Source organism: Trichoderma virens, assembly GCF_000170995.1.
Source record: "Trichoderma virens Gv29-8 chromosome Unknown TRIVIscaffold_91, whole genome shotgun sequence".
In the NCBI taxonomy this organism is placed as follows: domain Eukaryota; kingdom Fungi; phylum Ascomycota; class Sordariomycetes; order Hypocreales; family Hypocreaceae; genus Trichoderma; species Trichoderma virens.
This window is the reverse complement of record NW_014013658.1, coordinates 1,315,155-1,334,947: the sequence shown is the minus strand read 5'-3', so window position 1 is coordinate 1,334,947 and position 19,793 is coordinate 1,315,155. Positions and strand designations below refer to the sequence as shown.

The window sequence follows — 19,793 nt, the reverse complement described above, 5'->3', positions numbered from 1 at the left end:
ACATATGCTTTTGCTCAGAAAGCGGATTTCTTTTTCTAAAGCAACTTCAAAGGGGAGCCTCACTCTAGTCATACATGCCAACCTGCTATACTCCCGCCTCCATCCTTTGCTATACAACAATATTCCTTGCCTTTCCGGCACACCAATCTTCAACATTTTGCTTAAACGTTTGTAAGTAGCCATCTATTGTTGCCCTTGAATACCACGCCACATGGGGCGTAACAAGTAAGTTCATTTCCTCGGCTTCAGCTTGGTTGAGCCTGAGAATTGGGCTATCACCTTCTTTCCAGTGATCACCAGCCCCAGAGGGCTCTCTTAAAAATACATCTGTTGCACACCCATCGATCATGCCCCCTTTTAAAGCCTGAATGAGGGCTAACTCATCAACAATACCACCACGTGAGACGTTTATCATGATAGTCCTTCGAGACATCATTTGAAACTCGTCATGAGATATGAGGTTAAGCGTTTCCAAGTTGCGCGGTAGACATAGAACAAGCACTGATGATCGACGTAGAACTTCCACGAACGGTGTTCGAGCATCATCGGCTTCTGTGCCCACCATCTTTTGTTTATCAACAGTTGGAACAGCGTCCGATACTGCACCTTTTCGAGAAGCAATCAGAACAGTCATCCCGAGGGCACGGCAAAGCTGAGCAACACGCCGACCTACAATTTCACAAGACGTTAGGTATCGCTCCTTTTGTACTCATACTTGTTTCTCACCTATTGCGCCATATCCGATAAGCCCAATAATTTCTTCATTACATGATATTGGCGCGTCATTATTCTTAGAGTTCATCAAAGTTGTGATTGTGCCATGTTTAACCCATTCATCTGTTCTCAACACGGTTTTCTGCATCATCAAAAGACGTCGGCGACAAGCAAAGTACATTGCCATGATGTGATTTGCAACGCTATCAGCATTTGTGCCTGGCGAATTAAGAACCATAATCCCCCTTTTTTTACACTGTTCCTTATCGATGCTATCAGTCCCAGATGCAATGGCCACGATCAAACGAAGGTTTGGAGTTATGGCTGCTGAGAGAGTTGAGGCATCAAGACGAGTGTGTGTGAGAGCAATTATAGTAGCATCCCTCACAGCCTCATGAATATCATCGTTTGAAATAAGTTGTTTCTCGCAGCCTTTCAACTCGTAGGCGCATGGGGGTGGTAGGTTGAGTAGATCCGGGGGAATAGGCACATACCATGCATCTAAAGCGACGATTTTGTGATGCATTTTTATTAATTGAACCGGAAGAATATAGAAATGTTTTTTTTGTATAATAGGGAAGCCGAAATGAAAGAGTTTCTGGCTGCCATTTAATATTGCGGGACTGATGCGCCCTTAGTGACATAGGGCGTAGACCAAATCATGTAAGGGCTCTTACTTTGCCATGTTTGGCTTGGTCAGCTGTCAAAGCTTACAACCTGCGTCAATATGAGCGGGAGGTAATTTGAGATAACAGTGGAGTTCGCTCTGACTTTTGTTCCCATTATCTTTATTTATTTCACGTCAACTGGATGCATTTCACTATTCAAGCATCCCCTCCTTTGACTTGAAATAGACGGAGACAGCAATCTACAAAGGTTTCAAGCAGAACCGTGTAAAGTGATTGAAATAAAAGATATATGTGTTTCTGAAGATGAAATTGAAGCTCTATAAGTTCCCCCAAAAAGGTGAAATATGTTTGTAGCTTAATTTTGCTTTATATAAAAACTGCGAAGCTCTTTTCCTGCATGCTAAATACCATGTTGCTCCTTGGGTCTTAAATTATCACGGATAACTATTGCCGGATGTCAGCAACCGATCGGGAAAGGAAGCCCTATTTTCTAAACTATTTGTTCTATTGCTGGGTAGTAGTATACTAAGTCAAGCAGCGGTGTAAACGGACTTCAGTAGGACACCCCACGTTGAGCTACGAAACCATGCGCCAATTCGTTGAAAGCATCCATTAGCTTTAGTTGAGATAATCTATGGTTGCAGAAGCATTAGCTATTGGTCAATCAACTGCCAACCCGGCATGTCAGCAGCCCCATGTATGCATGTTGTTTGTGGATATTTCACGGGTTTAACTCTTGTCATCACAAATTCCGACTGCGACACCATATACATAGACCTATCAAGTTTTGCACACATTGGCTTTTATCTAGAATTTCCAGCATATTTGGACAAATCTCCTCTGCAGCTGAAGATCTCCCGTTAATTAGGCAAAGTTAATTTGCCCGCTGAGCTCATGAAGTCACTTCTGGCGCGGACCAAACTATATTTGTCTCTCCGGACTTTTCCACGACAGAGCATTTAGTGTCACCAATGACAGACTTATACGGCTGTCCAGTGCCACAAAATGGATCCTAAATGCATGCGTCCCAGACATTTATTCCCACCCTGCCAAGATCTGACGTTGCTGATGCGGGGTTGAATCGACCTGTCAAACGTACTTGGCGTTTATAAAGTGTCGGGGATATTCTTCCAAAACCCCTTCCCTTTTTCGTATTTACCACCGATATTTGCTCTTTTTAAACACACAAAATATCGTCCTCATTCTGTATTGAAAAGGTAAAAGTTGTACAGCAAATGCCTATTCCAACCGAAGTCGTGGGCTCGCTGCCTCGCCCAACATGTAAGACTACATGATAGCGTTCCGACTCCAAGCTAAGTTGAAGCTAACCAGAAAAATAGACCTACAACAAGCCATTGCCAACTTCGATGCTGGGAAAATCACCCACGATGAACTTGTCGCGGTCCAGGACAAGGCCGCCAAAGACTCTGTCGAGAGAATGGAGGCAGCTGGAGAAACCTATGTAACTGACGGAGAGCAGCGTGAGAGTTCGTGAGTTGAGGAATCTTCCATATTATTCTCATAATTGCCAGAGTTACTGATGTGAGATTTTAGTTTCGCAACATATCCTATTGTGGAGTGAGTAGCAGCGATAACTCAAGTTGTTCGCAAAATAGTGTTTCTTACAGAAGTGATTACAGGACCCTCAAGGGCGCAGGCTTGCCTAGCAATTTTGCTGCCGATGGTCAATTCTTTGTAGGCTTCTCTCAAAAATTGAATAACAGGACATGATTAATGTCTGGTTCTAAGGCTATTTTCGAAGATGGCCATCACCGCCAGCTACCGCGTCTCGTCAAAGGGCCTTTCAAGTGCGCTTTTCTTACTTATTCAATCCAGAAGAAGCTTAACTAATCATGAATATAGATATGCAACATATGCGTGGCAGAATCTCAAACAGTCAAAACCCTATGCTACACACCCAATGAAGCAGGCTGTCATTGCGCCGAGTATGATGTACCTTCTATATCCTCTTCAGGGTGAACTCGAAGGCTACCCCCGCGATGAATTTATAAAAGACCTGATTAATGAGGTAAGCTGGCGACCCAAATTTTTTCTTTTCACAACGATGCAATCTGCTGAGACGTCATTTGCAGTGCGAAAAAGATATTCGAGGATGCTTTGCAACAGGTGCAAAGAGAGTTTCAATTGACTTTACCGAGGGTATTGCACCTTCACTAACTCAATAATAGCCAAATAACTAATGTATTATATCATTCATCAGGTCGTCTCGCTTTAAAACACGATCCTAGGAACCCTTGGACAAACGCCGAGCTTCTCGAAAGATTCGTCTTATTAATCAACCAGTATGGAAATACTAATGAGAAGGAAGATTCGAAAATTTTACTGACGTATACACAGAGTCCTTGATCGCTTCACTCCCGAAGAGCGAACCAACATTGGTCTACACACCTGTCCCGGTGGCGACTGCGACTCCGTGCACTCAATTGACGTCGATTACAATAAGTTACTCCCGTCGCTATTCCATATTAATGCAGGCTATTTCTTGATACAGCTCTCATCTGAGAAGAACCGTGAGGCTGTGTACCAATCGATTGGTCAGCATATTCGAAAGGATGCCAATGGCGTCAAACAGGTGAGTCACCTATGCTCTATCAAGTTCAAGTTAAATGAGGCTATGCTGAACATGGCAAATTAGGTTGCTTTCATCGGAGTTATAAACACTCTCAACCCCGTTGTAGAGAAACCAGAACAGATTGCCGACCAGTTGGTGCTTGCCAGCCAATACATCCCTATAGATCAACTTGGAGCGACGGATGATTGCGGTATGAATACATTTCTTGCATCTTATCTTTTCTACATTCCACTAACATAGATTGATCTTCATAGGCTTCTCTCCATTCTCTATTGATGCCAAGCCAAGCCACGGTAGTCCAGATTTCGCCAGGGACATTGCATTCCAGAAAATTTCAAGTCGTGTACAAGGCGCTAAATTGGCCAGCGAGAGATTAGGCATATGATACCAACACTATAGGTGAAGGTTTATCCGTCTCTTGAATCGCGTAGAAAATCTACTTTTGTTGTGTCTGAGTTTGTACGTTGTGAGAGATACTGAGTTTCGTGAGACAAGTCGTGACGGCTCATTATTCATTCCCTGACCTTGGTTAGGAACCACAAGGTTTTCTTGAACTCATGATTGCCATGTATGCAATATCCGCTGCGAGTTCAAGTTCAAGAAACAAATGATTCTACAGCAAAATCCTTTCAAGATAAGAGAATTGACTTGAAAGAAACTTGTTGAATATAAAATTGTCAAAACCATTACGTTATCAATTGATGCTAAAAAAACATCTTGTGTCAAGATACCTAAAATAAAACAGCATCGGCTTCCTAAGGTCCCGGTTGTAAGTCTGCCAAGTTGTTCCAGCCAGTTTTCTCTACACAGTATCATCCCTCTCCAGATCTTGGCAATGTATTATTGCTCTTGTAAAAGTCAAGTTCGTGTCTCTCACTCTGGTTAGACGGCTATTTCTGCAGTTGTAGAGCGGAAATTAGGATGGCCATCTTTGTCCGTTTGATCTTCCAGTCCGGTTGGTTGTTTTTGTTTTCTGATAACAGCAAAAGCCTTTGAAAGCCTAATTGCGAAACCTCTCTCAACACCGACTGAGAGATAGCAAAACCTGGTTAGCTTTGAAAAAGGAACGTAAGTACTTGATCTATAGACACTTACAGACAAGCAAGTAGAAGTATCTCGAGAGGACAGGTGCCCAAACCAGCACCGAAATAATCTGGCTGATTGACCAAGTGTCGTTGCCGGAGTGCCGGAAACTTCCGGAGTACATGTACATCCATAAACCATATAGCGGGAGCAGATTTATTGCCATTAAGACAATCGAAATGATCTCCACAATAAAAATAAAGATGCTTGTTAATAGGAGGCCAAACTGGATCATGTGTGCCAGTCCTGTTGCCCTCATTTTCGAGTTGTTCTGTGCATAATTCCTCAGCCATAGGGTACCTGCAAATTCTCTCCATAATTTCCGGGCCCAAATAATGATCAAAGTCGCGAGGCACATATCCATAAGGGCTCTAGAGTGGTGCAATCCTGTATCTTCTATTTGACCGAAAGAGCAAAGGGATCTTAAATCGGGACCAGAACCGCAAGCTCCATATTCTATGGTCATGCTCGTGAGGTACATCGTACTCGGGCTGATTCCCCTTATGAAAGAGACTGCATAGGTCGCATATGACATGGCCATTACCACAGTGCATAACGACAAGGAGTAGAAAGAGTCCAGGTGCAATTTATAGAGGAGAATCTGGTTCAACAAAATTGGGAAAGTAGCAATATTCGTAAGCGCTTTCATAAGAGAACGGTTAAGTATAAAATCGCGCCATAATGATGATCCGAGGCCATCCGGGCCATGGATATTAATGGTCATGAGGCCGACTTGAACGGCAAACGAGAAAAAGCACTGGGCTTCCTGCATCTCGGCTATTAAAGTACAGGTTGAGTAGTCGATACGCGTTGCCAAACGAGAGCGATGGAAGGTTATGAAGGAGTAAATCTTGCCTTGATACCTAGTCAATCTCGCAAACCAATCGATACTACTTGCGATATGCAGAATACGGAAACACATCCAAGCATATAAGACGATAGCAAAGGACATCATGTATGAGCATAGGATCTAGATATGTATGTTAAGTTTATATTTCTCAGCAAACCGATAGACATGGGCGAAAACGCGACTCACCCCTGGTCCAGCAATATCAGAGCTAATTTGAAATATCCCCTCGTCACAAATATGAGAGAAGGCCACTCCCAATTCATGGAGGTTCAAATGCTGGGATGTTTCAACGAGAGCTTCCCATTCGGGAAGGTAAGAATCCCAAGAAGGAAACCAGGTTTCGTTTGCACAAGCAATATACCTTTTGAGAACACCGATGCTGTCAAAAGCTGTCAAGTTGGTGACGCCCAGTTGATTCAGGATCCTCGCGGTATCGCCAGCGTTATTCGAGTTATTGTAATTGTGGGGATATGGCTTATTTATCGCCATATTTGATAGAGTTAGGCAGTTCCATTGAGTCTGCCAGTCTACAAACAGGTCCCTTTCATCTGCACAGACGGCGGTACAGTTGATTTCATTGGTGGGATAGCTCCTGCAGCCATTCCCGTATAGGTTAAGAATGGAGGGATATGGTAAGATTCCTGATCCATCATTCGAGTCTATTAAGGTGCCTTTCAAGATATTTTCCGTTGTTGGAAACCTGTCTAATGGATGGCCTGTTAAGAATGATTCGTTGCGGAGGTGGAGGGCATACTCTGGATAGAACTTGACAAGTCCATCGAATGCCTCCATTTTGCTATAGAAACTTGCTTAGAGTGGGGGTAAATGAGGGAACCGATCTGCGGAATGCAATTGGAAATGCTTAGCGACAAGGAGTTGTTGAAGATACGTTTGCGACCTGCAGTATAGGAAAATGGTGCTGCGCAAGGGAAAACATGGCTGCTAGCTCCTATTTAAGAAGAAGAAAACTCGTACGGCTCGATTACATGAAACATGTCTAAGGCATCTGTGTTGCAGTCGAGCTTGTGTAGCACAGATCCACACAGTCACCTGGTTGGGTGAAGGTACCTAGTGTATTAGTACTAATGATACGGTAATCAAGTACCTACCTATAAGCCTCATTTCTGAATCCACGGGGTGAGACATGATTGCATTATATATAGCACCGTAAATACGACAAGAGCAGCCTTGGTAGCAAACATTATATAGTGACACCCTACATATGCAAGGGGGGTTTGAGGTCTGCGGTATGAAAGCATGTTGAGTATGGGAACACAGGAAGTAGATGTTGGATAGGCCAGCCTGGGTTTTTTTTTTTTTTTTTTTTTTTGGTCTCATATCGCCTTGGATGATTGGGGAGGATGGAAGCAAAGCATATCATGTCACTTGGAATAGTTCATCACGAGTGAAGCCGGCCTAAGCTTGTGTCTTTGGTGTTGTTTGGTGTTGTGGGGTACAGTACTGAAAGAGGAAAGACGGTTGAATAAGCAGCTTTGCTTATGTAACTAGTTACTTTGGTTGGAGGCGTGTGGCTGTGTTTGAGTTTTACAGATGGAGTAATCCATATTGTCTTTGGCACTTTATATGTACATGATGAGATCACAATTCAACTGTTTCCGCATGTGGATTTTGTTTTGTTATGCATCGTATTTCATATTGGGCATCTTTTTAATTGCATTCAGCCTCGCAAAAGTCCATGTACCTATGCTATTTGCAGTACCTGCAAGAACCGCCACCTCAGCCTCAATCCTGCTGCATTGCGTGGCGGATGAGCTTCGTGCGTCACTACCTCCAGCCCCCGCTAAACCGCAACAGGCAGGCATACGTACTCCGTCTACCGTACCATGCGTACCACGGCAGCTCCTACACAGCTTCGCGCCTGCTTAGCTGCTTCACTGCAGCATCCACGCGTGCACCGCCACAGCAGTTCCCCAATCTTCCCCAAGTTACTCGCATGTCACTGTGCCTGAGGACGAATCTTGACTTTCCAACCAGCACCTAGAAGAACTCTGAACTCTGCCAAATCCACCGGCGAGCCCTTTTTCTCGTCTGATTCCAAATCCCTGCAATTGTGTTTTTCTAGCATCATCATCATCGTCGTCACGCCTCAACGGTGTTTGCCTACTCATCCGCCACCATGCGCTGCTGGTCTTGAACGCCGATTCAGTGACGACATCCCGAATCTATTCTCCCCACCCGATCCCGATCTCGACTCCTACAGTCATCGCCTTTCACGGCGGCGATTCAGCCTCTCGTTTCCAATTTTTGATTGAAGAATAAACCAGCAGAGCTTAAAGAATACACGATACAACCTCTTTTACAAGATTCATCTCCATCGAGCATGTACATCCATCAGCCTCCCAGCGACACCGAAGCTGCTCCGCACGGATCGCAGCAGCCAGTCTCCATGAACAACTGGACGGACGAGCCGACAGCGGGTGGTGCTTGGGAGGATGTGGCTACTCAGCGCCCAAGCAGTGCAACATCAAGCTCCATCCACCGAAAAGACGTGCCTGCGTCGCTGCGACCTGGTGGAGGTGCGGAAGTGGGCTTCGGCTCGCCGGATGACGAGGACAGCGTGTGGAACGAGGCTCGAAACCAGCCGCCCACCCTGAATCTGCCTGATCAGGTTCCTGATGCTCTCCGACCGGGCGCACAAAGGGCTGAGACGAATCCATTTCTGAGAAAACAGCTCCCTTCCGACACAAACCTCCAGGCTCTACCAACCACGCTGCAGCCGCCAACTGCCTCGCTGTCCAACCTGAGCCTCGAAGAGGCAAGCATTCAGAATCCATGGCAGCCGCCCATTGGTGCGCAGACTCCCCTGAATGGAGCTGAGTTACCCATTGCAGTATCACCCGGTGGCTCAGAGCTTGATCCCTGGGCTCGTTCTACGCCAGAGCCGCCCGCAAAAGAGCCCATCTCCCCCAAATCCGCCGATCTAATCTCCTTGCACTCCAAAGGTTCAGCTTGGGATGATGATTATCCCAGTGAGCATGGCAATCAATCGTCCCCACCACAGAACGCCGCAATGCCAGATGACCTCGTACGTGAGCAGCATGTCTGGGACGACTTGGGCTCTCTGGATGCGGCCAAGGGCAAGGGCAAGGCATCCGACATCTCTGCAGCACAAGCGGCCCAATTGGACGATTGGAGTCTGATAGACTCAGAGCCCTCGACAAATTCGCCGCCAAGACAACCCCAGGAAGACTCATCGACAGATGCGCTGGACGATAAGCCAGCCTTGCCACCCCGGCTTTCGGGAAGCCGCGTGAGGTGGACACCGTCCCGTCCGCCAGTTGACGGCAAAGCCGAGACATACCAGGTGAAGAACATCCGGTGGCATGATCCCAGCTCATCCAACAACCCCCGCGTATCCCCCATCTTGATTCAGAATGAGAACGGGCCCTGTCCACTGGTCGCACTGGTCAACGCACTTACCATGACGACACCTGACAACATTGGCGAGACGGCGTTGGTGCAAGTGCTGCGCTCACGAGAGCAGGTCAGCTTGAGCCTGCTGCTGGATGCTGTTTTTGATGAGCTCATGTCTCCGCGAAGAACGTCGTCAGAGGACTCCCTGCCGGATGTCTCAGAGCTCTACTCATTCCTACAGAGCCTCCACACCGGCATGAATGTCAACCCGCGATTCATACCCACTCCGGAGGTGATTGCCGCATACGAACATACTTCTCTCACGGAGCTTCACCCGCTCGAACGGCGAAAGTACATTCCCGGAACTTTTGAAAATACGGCTGAGATGGCTCTCTATGCCACCTTTTCCATCCCTCTCATCCATGGGTGGTTGCCGCCTCATGATGATGCCGTCTGCGCTTCCATGGAAAGGCACGCTGCCTCTTACGAAGACGTACAGAATCTACTATTCCGCGAGGAGGAGCTGGAAGACAAATTGGCCACATCTGAGGAGGGCCTGACGGAATCGGAACAGGATTTATACCAGGACATCATTACCATCAAGATATTCCTGAACGAGTCAGCTACTCAACTGACGCCCTGGGGAATCGAAGTCATTGAAAAGGCAATACGGCCGGGCACATTTGCCATTCTTTTCCGCAACGACCACTTTTCAACGTTGTATTGCCACCCATATACTCGGCAGCTCCTCACACTTGTGACAGACGCTGGCTTCCGGAGTCACGACGAAATCGTGTGGGAAAGCCTGCGGGATGTCAATGGTGAATTGAACCAATTTCTTTCCGGTGATTTCCGACTCGTAAGCGGCGATGCGACAACTGGATCCAGCACCGGAGCCGGCGATCACAGAACAGACCAAGGCGGTGGCTCTTGGACGACCGTCACCAACAAGCGTGGCAAGACGAAAGAGACGACAAATCAAGAGGAAGTAGGTCAGCCGAGTTCTACCACCGAACAAGAGGACAGAGACTTGGCTCTTGCCCTACAGCTGCAAGAGGAAGAGGATCAGAGACACCGCGAGGAGCAAGCGCGTCGGCAGCGTGAGCGGGCGCTGTCGGAGCAGTACATTGAGCAGGCTCATCTGCCCATACCTGTTAACCGCCCTGGAGGAGGTAATGCCGGTGCCAACAACGCCGCAAGGCGCAACTCTGCAGCAACGGGTAGCGGCAGCCAACCTCCCAGCCTGCCGCGAAGGAGTTCCAACAGTGTCAGTACGAGCGCAAACAACGGCGCTAATGCGGCCTCTGCCTCTGCCTCTGCCTCTGCCTCCCAACGGTCTCTGCCCAACTCGGGACCAGTGTCACAGCAAGTTCGTCCTCTTGTCCCGCCCCGGAGACCGGGTGTGAACAGGCCGGCTGATCACTCGGACGAACCGCCGCCACCCTCGTACGAACAGGCTGCCCAGGTTCCCGCCTACCTCCCTCCTCCAGGGCATCCCAACCACCACGAAAGCAGCCCGGCAAGCAGGCAGGTATCTCGATCGAGTGTAAGCACTGGTAGTGGGCCACCTGCTGCAGGCCGTGGCCGCCGACCCGGCGCTTCTGTTCCAGCAGGCAACCGAAGAGCAGCGGTGCCTCCTGCAACGATTTCGAACAGATCAGACCGAGACTGTGTAGTAATGTGATGTTGACGTGATGAGAATGAGCCATTGATGAATGAGGTTAGGGTATCATGTCGGGACTGGCGTTTTTTATTGATGGGCAGGCGGGCATTTTCTCTGCAGGCGTTGTTTTGGCCTTGACGATGGCATGATGGACACTCTTTTTTTCTGTTTCTGTTTGACGCACAGTGTTTTATCTTTACCAGGCATTATTATGCTTATTTATGGCGAGACGTGTAGCAGCAAGACTTATGTGTTTTCTCAATACATGGTGAATGAATCTCGTATCAAGGAGACCAACGGATGTGTCTCCTTATGAGTGCCAGCTATAAATCTCCTTTCTGTCTAATAACAATAATAAAAAAGAATCCCCTGTAGAACTTTGCTCTCTCTTATGTATATATGTAATGACAAAAAGGAAGCCAAAAAAATTATCATGGCGATTCGATGTACCAGGGACTCGAACCCTGAGCCTTAGTCTGGATCTCCCTGTTGCGGGTAGCAATAGGAGGACTACGCGCTACCATTGCGCCAGCACACCATGCAGTTATCGGGGCTACTTTTATTGTGGCTTATAACAGTATTGCAGCAGGATTGGGCAGGTGGTGGTGGGCGGCAGAATCCGCGGTGGAACGCCATGTCTCGTCACCGGCGATTGTTGACATCATTGAGCTGCAGCCACTCAGATTGTGGCTTCTGGTTGGGCCAAGACTCACTAATACAGCGTCTCTTGTTTGTGAGTTTATGATTCAATATCTTATTATTTTTTTTACATGATTCCATACTGAATATCCCCAAGTCCAGCCCGAGGAGATCCGTCATGGCGCTGATTGAGGGCTTGTTTCCGCCGTCGCGGGAGAATTACGAGCTGCTGCTTCAATGCTGGCAGATTGGCTATCCCGTTGTAAGTCTGGCTGCATGATGGAACATGGCAATGGGAATTTGATGCTTATGCGAGAAATACAGATTGGATCGATGCAATGGATCATCAAATGGTACGGCATGGGCAAGACGTCGGTCAGCAGCATCTTCAACATCCCAGGTCGGCTGGCATGGATGACCATGGAGTGTCCTGGCTTCTTGACGCTGCTCTACGTTATGAACACGTTGCCGCAGAAAGCCGGGATCGATGACTTGCCGTGGCAGAATCGCGTACTCGGTGGACTATTCGTGTGTTCTCTCTCAGCTGTGTCTCTGAAGATGAGCATACATAATACTAACACACATCTCCAGGTCATCCACTACTCCTACCGAGCAGTCCTCTTCCCCCTCATCCAGCCGTCCATGTCCCCCATCCACGTCGGCGTCTGGGCCCTCGCCATAGGCTTCCAGCTGTGCAACGCCCTCTGCATCTCCTCTTGGTTGTCTGCCTACGGCCCAACCACCGCCGAAGCCTGGTCCTCTGTATCATCCATCCCGCAGTTCATCCTCGGCATCGGCATCTTCTACCTTGGCCTTTCATCAAACTTCTTCCACGACGAAGAACTACGCGAGATCCGTCGTCGAGAGCAAAAGCGCCAGGAACGAATCCGTCAGCAATCTGGCGATAAGACCGGCAGCGCGGCCAGCGTGGAGAAGCACTACCAGATTCCACAAGCGGGACTGTTTCGGTACATGCTGTATCCGCACTATTTGTCTGAGTGGGTTGAGTGGTTTGGGTTTTACATGGCTGCTGGATGGGGATGTGCGCCTGCGAGGGCGTTTCTCGTGAATGAGATTTTTTCGATGCTGCCGAGGGCTGTGAACGGGAAGAAGTGGTACATTGAGAGATTTGGGGAGGAGAAGATTGGCAAGAAATGGGCCGTCATTCCAGGTATTTGGTGATTCTGAGGTAAATGTCCGTATGTCGACAGAACCTGGATCTTGGCCATGGCTTTTGCTAATGCTAGACACTGCACGTACATACGAATAGAATCCACTGTGAATTTACATCAATTCATTGAGTAATATTTCTCATTATCAATACATCTGAGGTTTATCCAAGTCCTCAAGATCATTTCCCCAACGCCCTTCATATACTTCGTCTAATAGTGTGGCTTACCCCCCTTCTCCTCATAAAACTCCTGCACCCACTGCTTGACATTCGCAACCTGGGCATCAAAGATCTTCTTCACGCCCGCATTCGCATTGGCGTTCCTCACCAGCATATCTCCGCAGTGCGCCGCTCCAGGAACCACAAACACGGGGTGCTCGGGCGTCGACTGCAGCGGGCCGCCAGGTCGGTTCTCAGCCATGACGGTCGCGGGCCTCCAGGGGTCGAACTCTCCCGCAGTCCACTGCAGACGGTGCGTGTTGACGTTGCGCCAGCCGCCGGTGACCTGGTTGACGTGGTGGGTGGTAACGCCCTTGGCGATGCCGTAGGTGTATTTGCCCTCGCGAGGGAAGAAGAGGTTGCACTGGCGCTCAAAGTAGGGCTCGTTGACAAGGCGGGAGACGAGGTTGCCCTGGCCGCGAACCTGCCACCACTTGAAGCTGCGATGGTGTTAATATGAGATGCTCGCTTTACTAAATGTGACTGTTTTTTGGACTTACGGCTCGTTGCAGAGGTACCAGAACCACTGACGGTTGGCAGTGTTCTCGACAGTGAGGTCAGTGAACAGGGGGCTCGTTGCGTTGTAGGTGTCGTAGCAGGATGTGTCGTTGGGGTTCGACCAGTATCCATAACCAGAGCAAGCTGCTCAATTGTTAGATCATCTTCGAGCTTTTGATTCATAGAGGGCTATAACTCACATCCAGGCAAGCTGACAGAGGTGAACCACTTGGCATATCCAGCCAGGGCCTTTGTCAGGCCAACTCCCTTGGCTCCAGGGACAGGAGAAGTGCTGCCAGGCCACACGTTCTATCGACACATTCATCAGCAAGACATTCTCCTCGGGAAATCTGGCTCTAACTTACCTCGACATAGTCGCACATGACGAGCAGCGGGTTGGAGGCATCAGAGAACAGCACGCTCTGCCATGTATACAATCCATTGTTCAGCGCAGCGGCAAAGTCATCGTCGTGCTCGAGATCAGCCAATCCGAACAGAGCCTTGAGGTCATCCTTGGCCTTCTGGTTGCGTCCCAGCAGCACCTGGTCCACATGCTGGATAACTTGGGCATAATCCGAAGAGCAGTTCTTGGGCATAGCAAGCTTGACCTGCTCAAAGTACCTCCACAGCTCGTCAACGGCCTCGACGACGGGGCTGGAGCATGAGTATGCCCAGAAGGTTCCGGGGGCAAGATCCTGCACCCAGCCTGTGAGCGCACCGCTGTAGGAGCAGCCAGCGAGGACCCAGGGGGCCTTGTCGGGGGTGCTGGTGCGGTTCTGGTCGAAGGGGAGAACGACGTTTTGAGCAAAGTAGACGAGATCCTTGACTGACTGCTCCAGAGTGAGATACTGCATGTTCTCAGTGTTGAGAGTGTCGAAGGGCGAGCTCTGTCCCCAGTAGCGGTGCTCAATGATCAAAGCACCAGCACCAAGTTCCTGGGCAATGACACCAGGAAGAGTCTTGTTGGTCGTGTATCCCTCGAAACCATCCAAAGCACTCTCGTTAGGTCCCATCAGGATAATGGGAGACCCAGGACCCTTGTAGAACTCTCCGTTCCAGGCATATCTCTGCTGAAAAGTGCCCTTCTCGGGGTGGTCATGGTCAATGAGCTGCTCAAAGAAGGCGTGTCCAGGAGTAGCAGCGTTGGCGGCGAGTCTGACGGGCTCGAGTTCGGGCCTGCGAGGTCGCATGTCCAGGCTCAAGAGAGCAGAGGCACTCCCTGCGAGCATAAGAAGCTCGGCAATGGCGTTGAAGGACCGCATTTTGACGGATTTGGTCTACGAGGATCCTCTTGCAGCTACCGAAACCCACTGACCTAGGACTATTTGCCGACACCTTAGATCCAAAGCTCCTCTCTCTTCTCGAGAAGCAGAGGCCGAAGCACCCATCTTATATACCCCCGTCTCCCCCCCAAATCCAACTCTCTTTTTCCGATTTCCGGCTACTCCCCACAGATCCTTGAAGAACTATTGTATTCGCAAGGTAACATCACACAAGTGCCCGCTTAGCTACTCTTGTAAAAAGGTAAAAAGTTCCGCATCATGGACCCTGTCCTCTGGGCCGCACGACAGGTACGGATCCCTGATGCCTCGTTCACCAGCCAATTATGTCATCGCCCCTGACAAAAGAGTCCGCTCCGGCTTCCTGCCGAGAGGAGACAATGCCGAGATGTCATCTCCCGGCCGCTTCATTCATCAAACTTGGCATGGCTTACAGCCTTTTGGAGAATTACGGCGAGATCGGATTGGTCGGTTTGTCATGGAAACGGTCTGTCACAGCCACAAAGAAACAAAGGATCCTTCAAAAAAACAACAAAAAAGACTCTACGAGGAATAGGGCGTCCTGCCTAAAGCCCAGTAAGCCCGCATCAACCTCTCCGGCGCAACAAAGAACCCCGTCCTCGATAACCAAAAATGGACTTTTGCCATCTCCTTCACCAAGCAAACTACCCCGGTCCATCGCATTAGCTGCCGGTCTCCGTGATGCCAATTCAAAAGATCCCCGTGCCGTCGCTCATCAACTCTATCTGCCCTTTGCCACTTTCAGGCGACCTTCCCGATAAGGCGAGACTAGCCAGGGGGCCGGCCCATGCCGGAGGCTTTTGTTAGTGGGCATGGAGCCTTGCCAACTTGGCTGGATGGAAAATGCCTGCGGCGGAATTGCCTCGTTAGAGGAGGACCTTTTGGATCGGCTGAGGGAAAAAAACAATGGGACGCGGATTCTCTCCGGCTGGACCGGTGTTTGTTCAGTGTGGTTCTGAAGCTATTAATACTTGCTCCATCTCCGATCACAATCTTCGATGACTTGTCGAACTGGGGGTGCTTACTCGATGTTTTTCCGGTTCCATTGAATGACAACTCTAGTGCAGGCTTTGTTTGTCGGCTGCATGAGTTAATTTGTATGATCGGCAGCTCACCTCCATCCTATTCCTCCGTGCAGGCAACCGTCTTGGCGCATTCGGATGCCCATCTGTCCGAGGCAGAATGTTTGCATATCTTTGAGATAGTTGCGCTTTGGCAACGCCAGTCCACATACCTGTCTGTAATGCGTCACAATGGTAGTAGATGCCCTTGAGCCCCTTTTTCTGTGCATGAAGAAGCGCATCCTCTTTGTGCGACACTGGATAGGATCCCCCTTGCTGTTTAGACCAGGATCTGCTGCCTTTTTCCTACAGAATAATACGTGTGAGAAGAGGCATGGCCATTGCCAAGAATCAACAACGCGACTAAGTGGTCGTCTGACTCTGTGATGCTCGTTATTGTGGTACTTCGCATACTCGGCATTTACAGCTAATAATGGTGTGTAACCTTACTTTATTGAATGTTTTAAAAAGACTACGTTCCACGCGCCGGAAATGCGCATCGAGTCCGTGCCATGACTTGGCATTGTGCTTACTTTACTGCTGTGATCCATGAGTTCCTGGACTAAAAACTGTGTAATGTTCTATACGAACATACGAAGAAAACTTTTAGGTTCATGTCGTGACAGGGATTACTACTAGCCTAGAATCAATTTACATCATTACTACAATGCCTGTTCATCGAGTTGAAACGGATAACAGGATCCAACGAATACCTGAAGGTGTAGACGTTCTTATTATCACATCTTTAGGGCATAATGTCTTGTCCAATTGCTTAATGCACACGACTTCTTACCCAGATAATCACATTCTCTGCTCATCGTATTATAAACTCTCACATGTAAGTGCTATTGCTCAAGATATATGCGGTGTTACTATTATACAAGTCCTCATCCCCATGCATCAAAACAAGCTTCGTCAAGCTCAATCATCGCCACTATCATAGAAACTGCTCACAGCCCATCCGTTCAGTAAGCTATACTGACTCAACGGCGAAGTCCCCGTCAACGTGGCATAATGCTTCCTCTCTCCACAGAGTCTACCATTTTCATACTGCACACAAGGTCTGCCTTGCAACAATGCGGCAACTTGCGCACCCGCCTCACGGCCCTCAAACCAGGCTCCGTGCAGAAATCCAAAGTACTCAGCACTGGTCGCCTCACCTGCAAACCACAGTCGTCCGGCATTAGCCCGCAGATTCTGATGAGCGAGTAATGAAGTGCCCGCTGGCCAATTTGAGTAACTTCCGAAAGACCACGGCTCAGAGGTCCAGCGCGGATAGGTGAACGCAATGGGCTCCGGGATAGTCACGTTGGGGAACATTTGACGGAGCACTTCCATTGCCTCTGCCTTTGTCTCTTCGTCCGTCTGCTGCTCGATACGGTAGGATTCGTCACCAATGACAGTTGCAAAAATGATGTTAGAGCCCGGCATGAAGCCTTCAGTGGAGAGAGACTGCCAAACAGGATAATAACCTCGCGTAGTAGGCGAAGCGTAAAGGAAATACTGCGTGTCCTCGGGCCAAAACGTCTCGTTAAACTGCAAAAAGATCTTTGTGTATGTGCCCATTGCGAAGTTCTGGATCGACTCCTTCTTCCACAGCGGTAACTCTGGAGAAAAACCAATCGAGTTACTCTGAAGCACGCCTAATGAAAATGTTGTAATAGCATAATCCGCAGATACACAGCTACCGTCGTGGTTGTATACCGTGACGCCATGATCGGAGTAGGTAATGTTCGTGATGCGAGTGTTGAGCAACAGACGGGTGTCGTTCTTGGTGAGGAACGTAGAAGCCTCGCCGTCAATGATGGCACTGTAGCCGCGTGGGTCGATTACAAGGTTGTTGGCGTCACTGAACTGGTTGAAGGTGACGTTGCTGCCCGCAACACCAAAGATGAATGACGACTCTTCAGGTGGGAAAGCAGCCTCCCAATCTGGGACATTGTCAGCATGCACAGATACAACAAACCCATTGTCACTTATTTCTGGGTGTAATCAGATTGGTGCTGTTCATTTAAAAACTTACCCCAGTTCCACCACTCAGCTGCCTGTCTCTTCATGTCGCCATGCTTCGGATTCCATCCGGCAATCGAGAGGCCCGCGCGCATGGTCTGATCCTGCAGATTCTGGAGAAGCAAACGACCAGCTTTTGCGGCAGCTTTATCGTATGCAGTCCCATATTCATCGATGAGATCAGTGTAGTCGGTGTAGCCCGTTTCGTCGTAGGTCAAGATGGAGTCATAATCCGAGTAGGTATTGGCGAGATGATATTTTTTGGCCTACGTCCGATTTAGCGAGACAAGCCTTGATGAGATGCAAGTTATTGCAATGACAGTTTAATGCCACGTACTAGTGAATACACAGGATTTTCTATATATTGTTAGTGGCTGGGTGTTTTACAGAGGCATGGATCTTGAGACTTACCCGGACCTCCAGGATTTCCGAGACCTTGAATCTAAAACTCCACATCAGTACTTTTTCTTATTATCATGAGACATGCACTGAGTGAGACATACCCAGTTACACCCATACTCGATGACATATGGGCTTCCATCTGACTTGCTGCCAAAGTTGCCATGCCATGCCCGTCCACCAATTCGATCTTGATACTCGATGATGACGAAATCCGACACTGAGGCGTTGTGCAAAGCTTGCTAAATGGAATTCTCAATTTTGTGCAGACGTGATAGCTGGTGGTGGAACTTACAGCAGCAGTGATGCCAGCCATTCCTGCGCCTCTGCAAGCAAGTCAATGAGAGTCTTTCATGCGCTCTCCAAGATACATGTACTCACAATATCGCCACAGACGTTTTCCTACATTTTGAATCAGTACTGCTGCTAGCTGGTGCGGGTGCCGCAGTCACAGATGGAATGCATCCTGCAAGCACTGCCACTACGGCGAATTTGAAGTTGATCGGTGCCATTGCTGTAAGAGCTGATGTTTCTTAATAACATCTCGGGATCTCCTACATGTTCAAAGACGTATTTATAGACCGACGATCCCGTCTCAAGGGTCACAGCCCGCTTCGTATCTACTCCTCACGGCATACAATCAAGTCAATAAATGAACGATGATCCCACGTTCATGCAGGTCCAGCATAGTTCCTGCACATGCAACCGAGCATCATGGCATGTACATCGACAAACATGTGGACAGCTCAATACAAAACGAGTCAATATGCACCACATCTTGCCGGAGTCCGCCGCGCCATTGACGAACTCAGCGATCTTCTCCTCCCTCTGACCCGTCAATACTACCTCAATCGCCAACCCGTGGAGTCTCGTGCACCGGAGTACCCGCTCGTATCTCTGTAGAGCCACTCACGTTTCCACTTGATCTCACCCGCCCTTATCTAATTGATTGCTCTAGCGCCCATATCTTCATTTCATTGAAAAAGCTATGGAGCCCGATATCGAACCGTCAACGATATGACAGCTGAGAAGTTCAGGGTTTAGGAACCGAGGCTGAGAAGGCTGGGAGCGTAGCCAATCTTGCGCCCTTCGAGACAAAATAACAGTCGAACCACAAAAATCCACTCCGACTAACGAAGAACCGGCAATCAACCAAAAGCCAAGTCGGCGCTCTCTGTTTCATCCTTTCATCTCTATTCTCATTAACTAGCCTATTCGAGCCAGCTTATCGACTTCCCCGCATCATGTGTGAGCGGGGAGGCTCCAAAAGCGTCGCCACGGCTGGTCTTATAACGGCTTACATGGGTCCCCCAGAGATGCTGCTAGCTGATAGTTACCACCATTATCAAGAATGGAGCCCAGCCTCATGCGAGATTGCCGTTTATCAATTAGCTCCTCCAATGGCCATGCTCTTCCAGCGAATCTCCCCTTGACCGTTCATCTGCGCGTCTCTCAGTCTTATTGCCTCTCCCGGTACTAGTAACAGAACCCGAGGCTGCTAAGCTCCCTCCGCACGCCGAGTTCGGTCTCACCCCCATGCAGATCCAAATGCGATATCGTATTCCGGCCTTGACTCGCTCAAGACCAT

General features: G+C 48.8%; 7 protein-coding genes across 7 annotated transcripts; 3 read left to right on the top strand and 4 right to left on the bottom strand.

Moving 5' to 3' along the window:
• Positions 1 to 109: 109 nt before the first annotated feature.
• TRIVIDRAFT_39979 (uncharacterized protein) lies at positions 110 to 1,240 on the bottom strand (the record flags this gene model as incomplete). The annotated part of the gene is made up of 2 exons (XM_014094894.1): positions 110 to 669; positions 727 to 1,240. The coding sequence occupies 2 exons, from the start codon at positions 1,238 to 1,240 to the stop codon at positions 110 to 112; spliced, it is 1,074 nt and encodes a 357-aa protein (XP_013950369.1).
• A 1,338-nt stretch (positions 1,241 to 2,578) lies between these two features.
• Positions 2,579 to 4,321, top strand: TRIVIDRAFT_228098 (uncharacterized protein; the record flags this gene model as incomplete). Its single annotated transcript, XM_014094893.1, has 11 exons — positions 2,579 to 2,624; positions 2,684 to 2,834; positions 2,898 to 2,921; positions 2,984 to 3,038; positions 3,093 to 3,151; positions 3,207 to 3,372; positions 3,437 to 3,503; positions 3,565 to 3,646; positions 3,702 to 3,936; positions 4,000 to 4,126; positions 4,191 to 4,321. The coding sequence occupies 11 exons, from the start codon at positions 2,579 to 2,581 to the stop codon at positions 4,319 to 4,321; spliced, it is 1,143 nt and encodes a 380-aa protein (XP_013950368.1).
• Positions 4,322 to 5,299: 978 nt separating this feature from the next.
• Positions 5,300 to 6,661, bottom strand: TRIVIDRAFT_14180 (uncharacterized protein; the record flags this gene model as incomplete). The annotated part of the gene is made up of 2 exons (XM_014094533.1): positions 5,300 to 5,989; positions 6,056 to 6,661. Coding segments are annotated over 2 exons (1,296 nt in total), but the record flags the coding sequence as incomplete, so codon positions are not given.
• Positions 6,662 to 7,573: 912 nt separating this feature from the next.
• On the top strand, positions 7,574 to 11,280 carry TRIVIDRAFT_214710 (uncharacterized protein; the record flags this gene model as incomplete). Its single annotated transcript, XM_014094892.1, has 2 exons — positions 7,574 to 7,646; positions 8,305 to 11,280. The coding sequence occupies 2 exons, from the start codon at positions 7,574 to 7,576 to the stop codon at positions 10,926 to 10,928; spliced, it is 2,697 nt and encodes an 898-aa protein (XP_013950367.1).
• Positions 11,281 to 11,724: 444 nt separating this feature from the next.
• On the top strand, positions 11,725 to 12,728 carry TRIVIDRAFT_39209 (uncharacterized protein; the record flags this gene model as incomplete). The annotated part of the gene is made up of 3 exons (XM_014094891.1): positions 11,725 to 11,808; positions 11,871 to 12,074; positions 12,138 to 12,728. The coding sequence occupies 3 exons, from the start codon at positions 11,725 to 11,727 to the stop codon at positions 12,726 to 12,728; spliced, it is 879 nt and encodes a 292-aa protein (XP_013950366.1).
• A 200-nt stretch (positions 12,729 to 12,928) lies between these two features.
• On the bottom strand, positions 12,929 to 14,624 carry TRIVIDRAFT_39211 (uncharacterized protein; the record flags this gene model as incomplete). The annotated part of the gene is made up of 4 exons (XM_014094890.1): positions 12,929 to 13,376; positions 13,437 to 13,578; positions 13,635 to 13,743; positions 13,800 to 14,624. 4 exons carry the CDS (start codon positions 14,622 to 14,624, stop codon positions 12,929 to 12,931), a joined length of 1,524 nt encoding a protein of 507 aa, XP_013950365.1.
• A 2,093-nt stretch (positions 14,625 to 16,717) lies between these two features.
• On the bottom strand, positions 16,718 to 18,717 carry TRIVIDRAFT_228094 (uncharacterized protein; the record flags this gene model as incomplete). The annotated part of the gene is made up of 7 exons (XM_014094889.1): positions 16,718 to 17,727; positions 17,820 to 18,072; positions 18,144 to 18,163; positions 18,218 to 18,248; positions 18,310 to 18,447; positions 18,501 to 18,531; positions 18,587 to 18,717. 7 exons carry the CDS (start codon positions 18,715 to 18,717, stop codon positions 16,718 to 16,720), a joined length of 1,614 nt encoding a protein of 537 aa, XP_013950364.1.
• Positions 18,718 to 19,793: the final 1,076 nt, after the last annotated feature.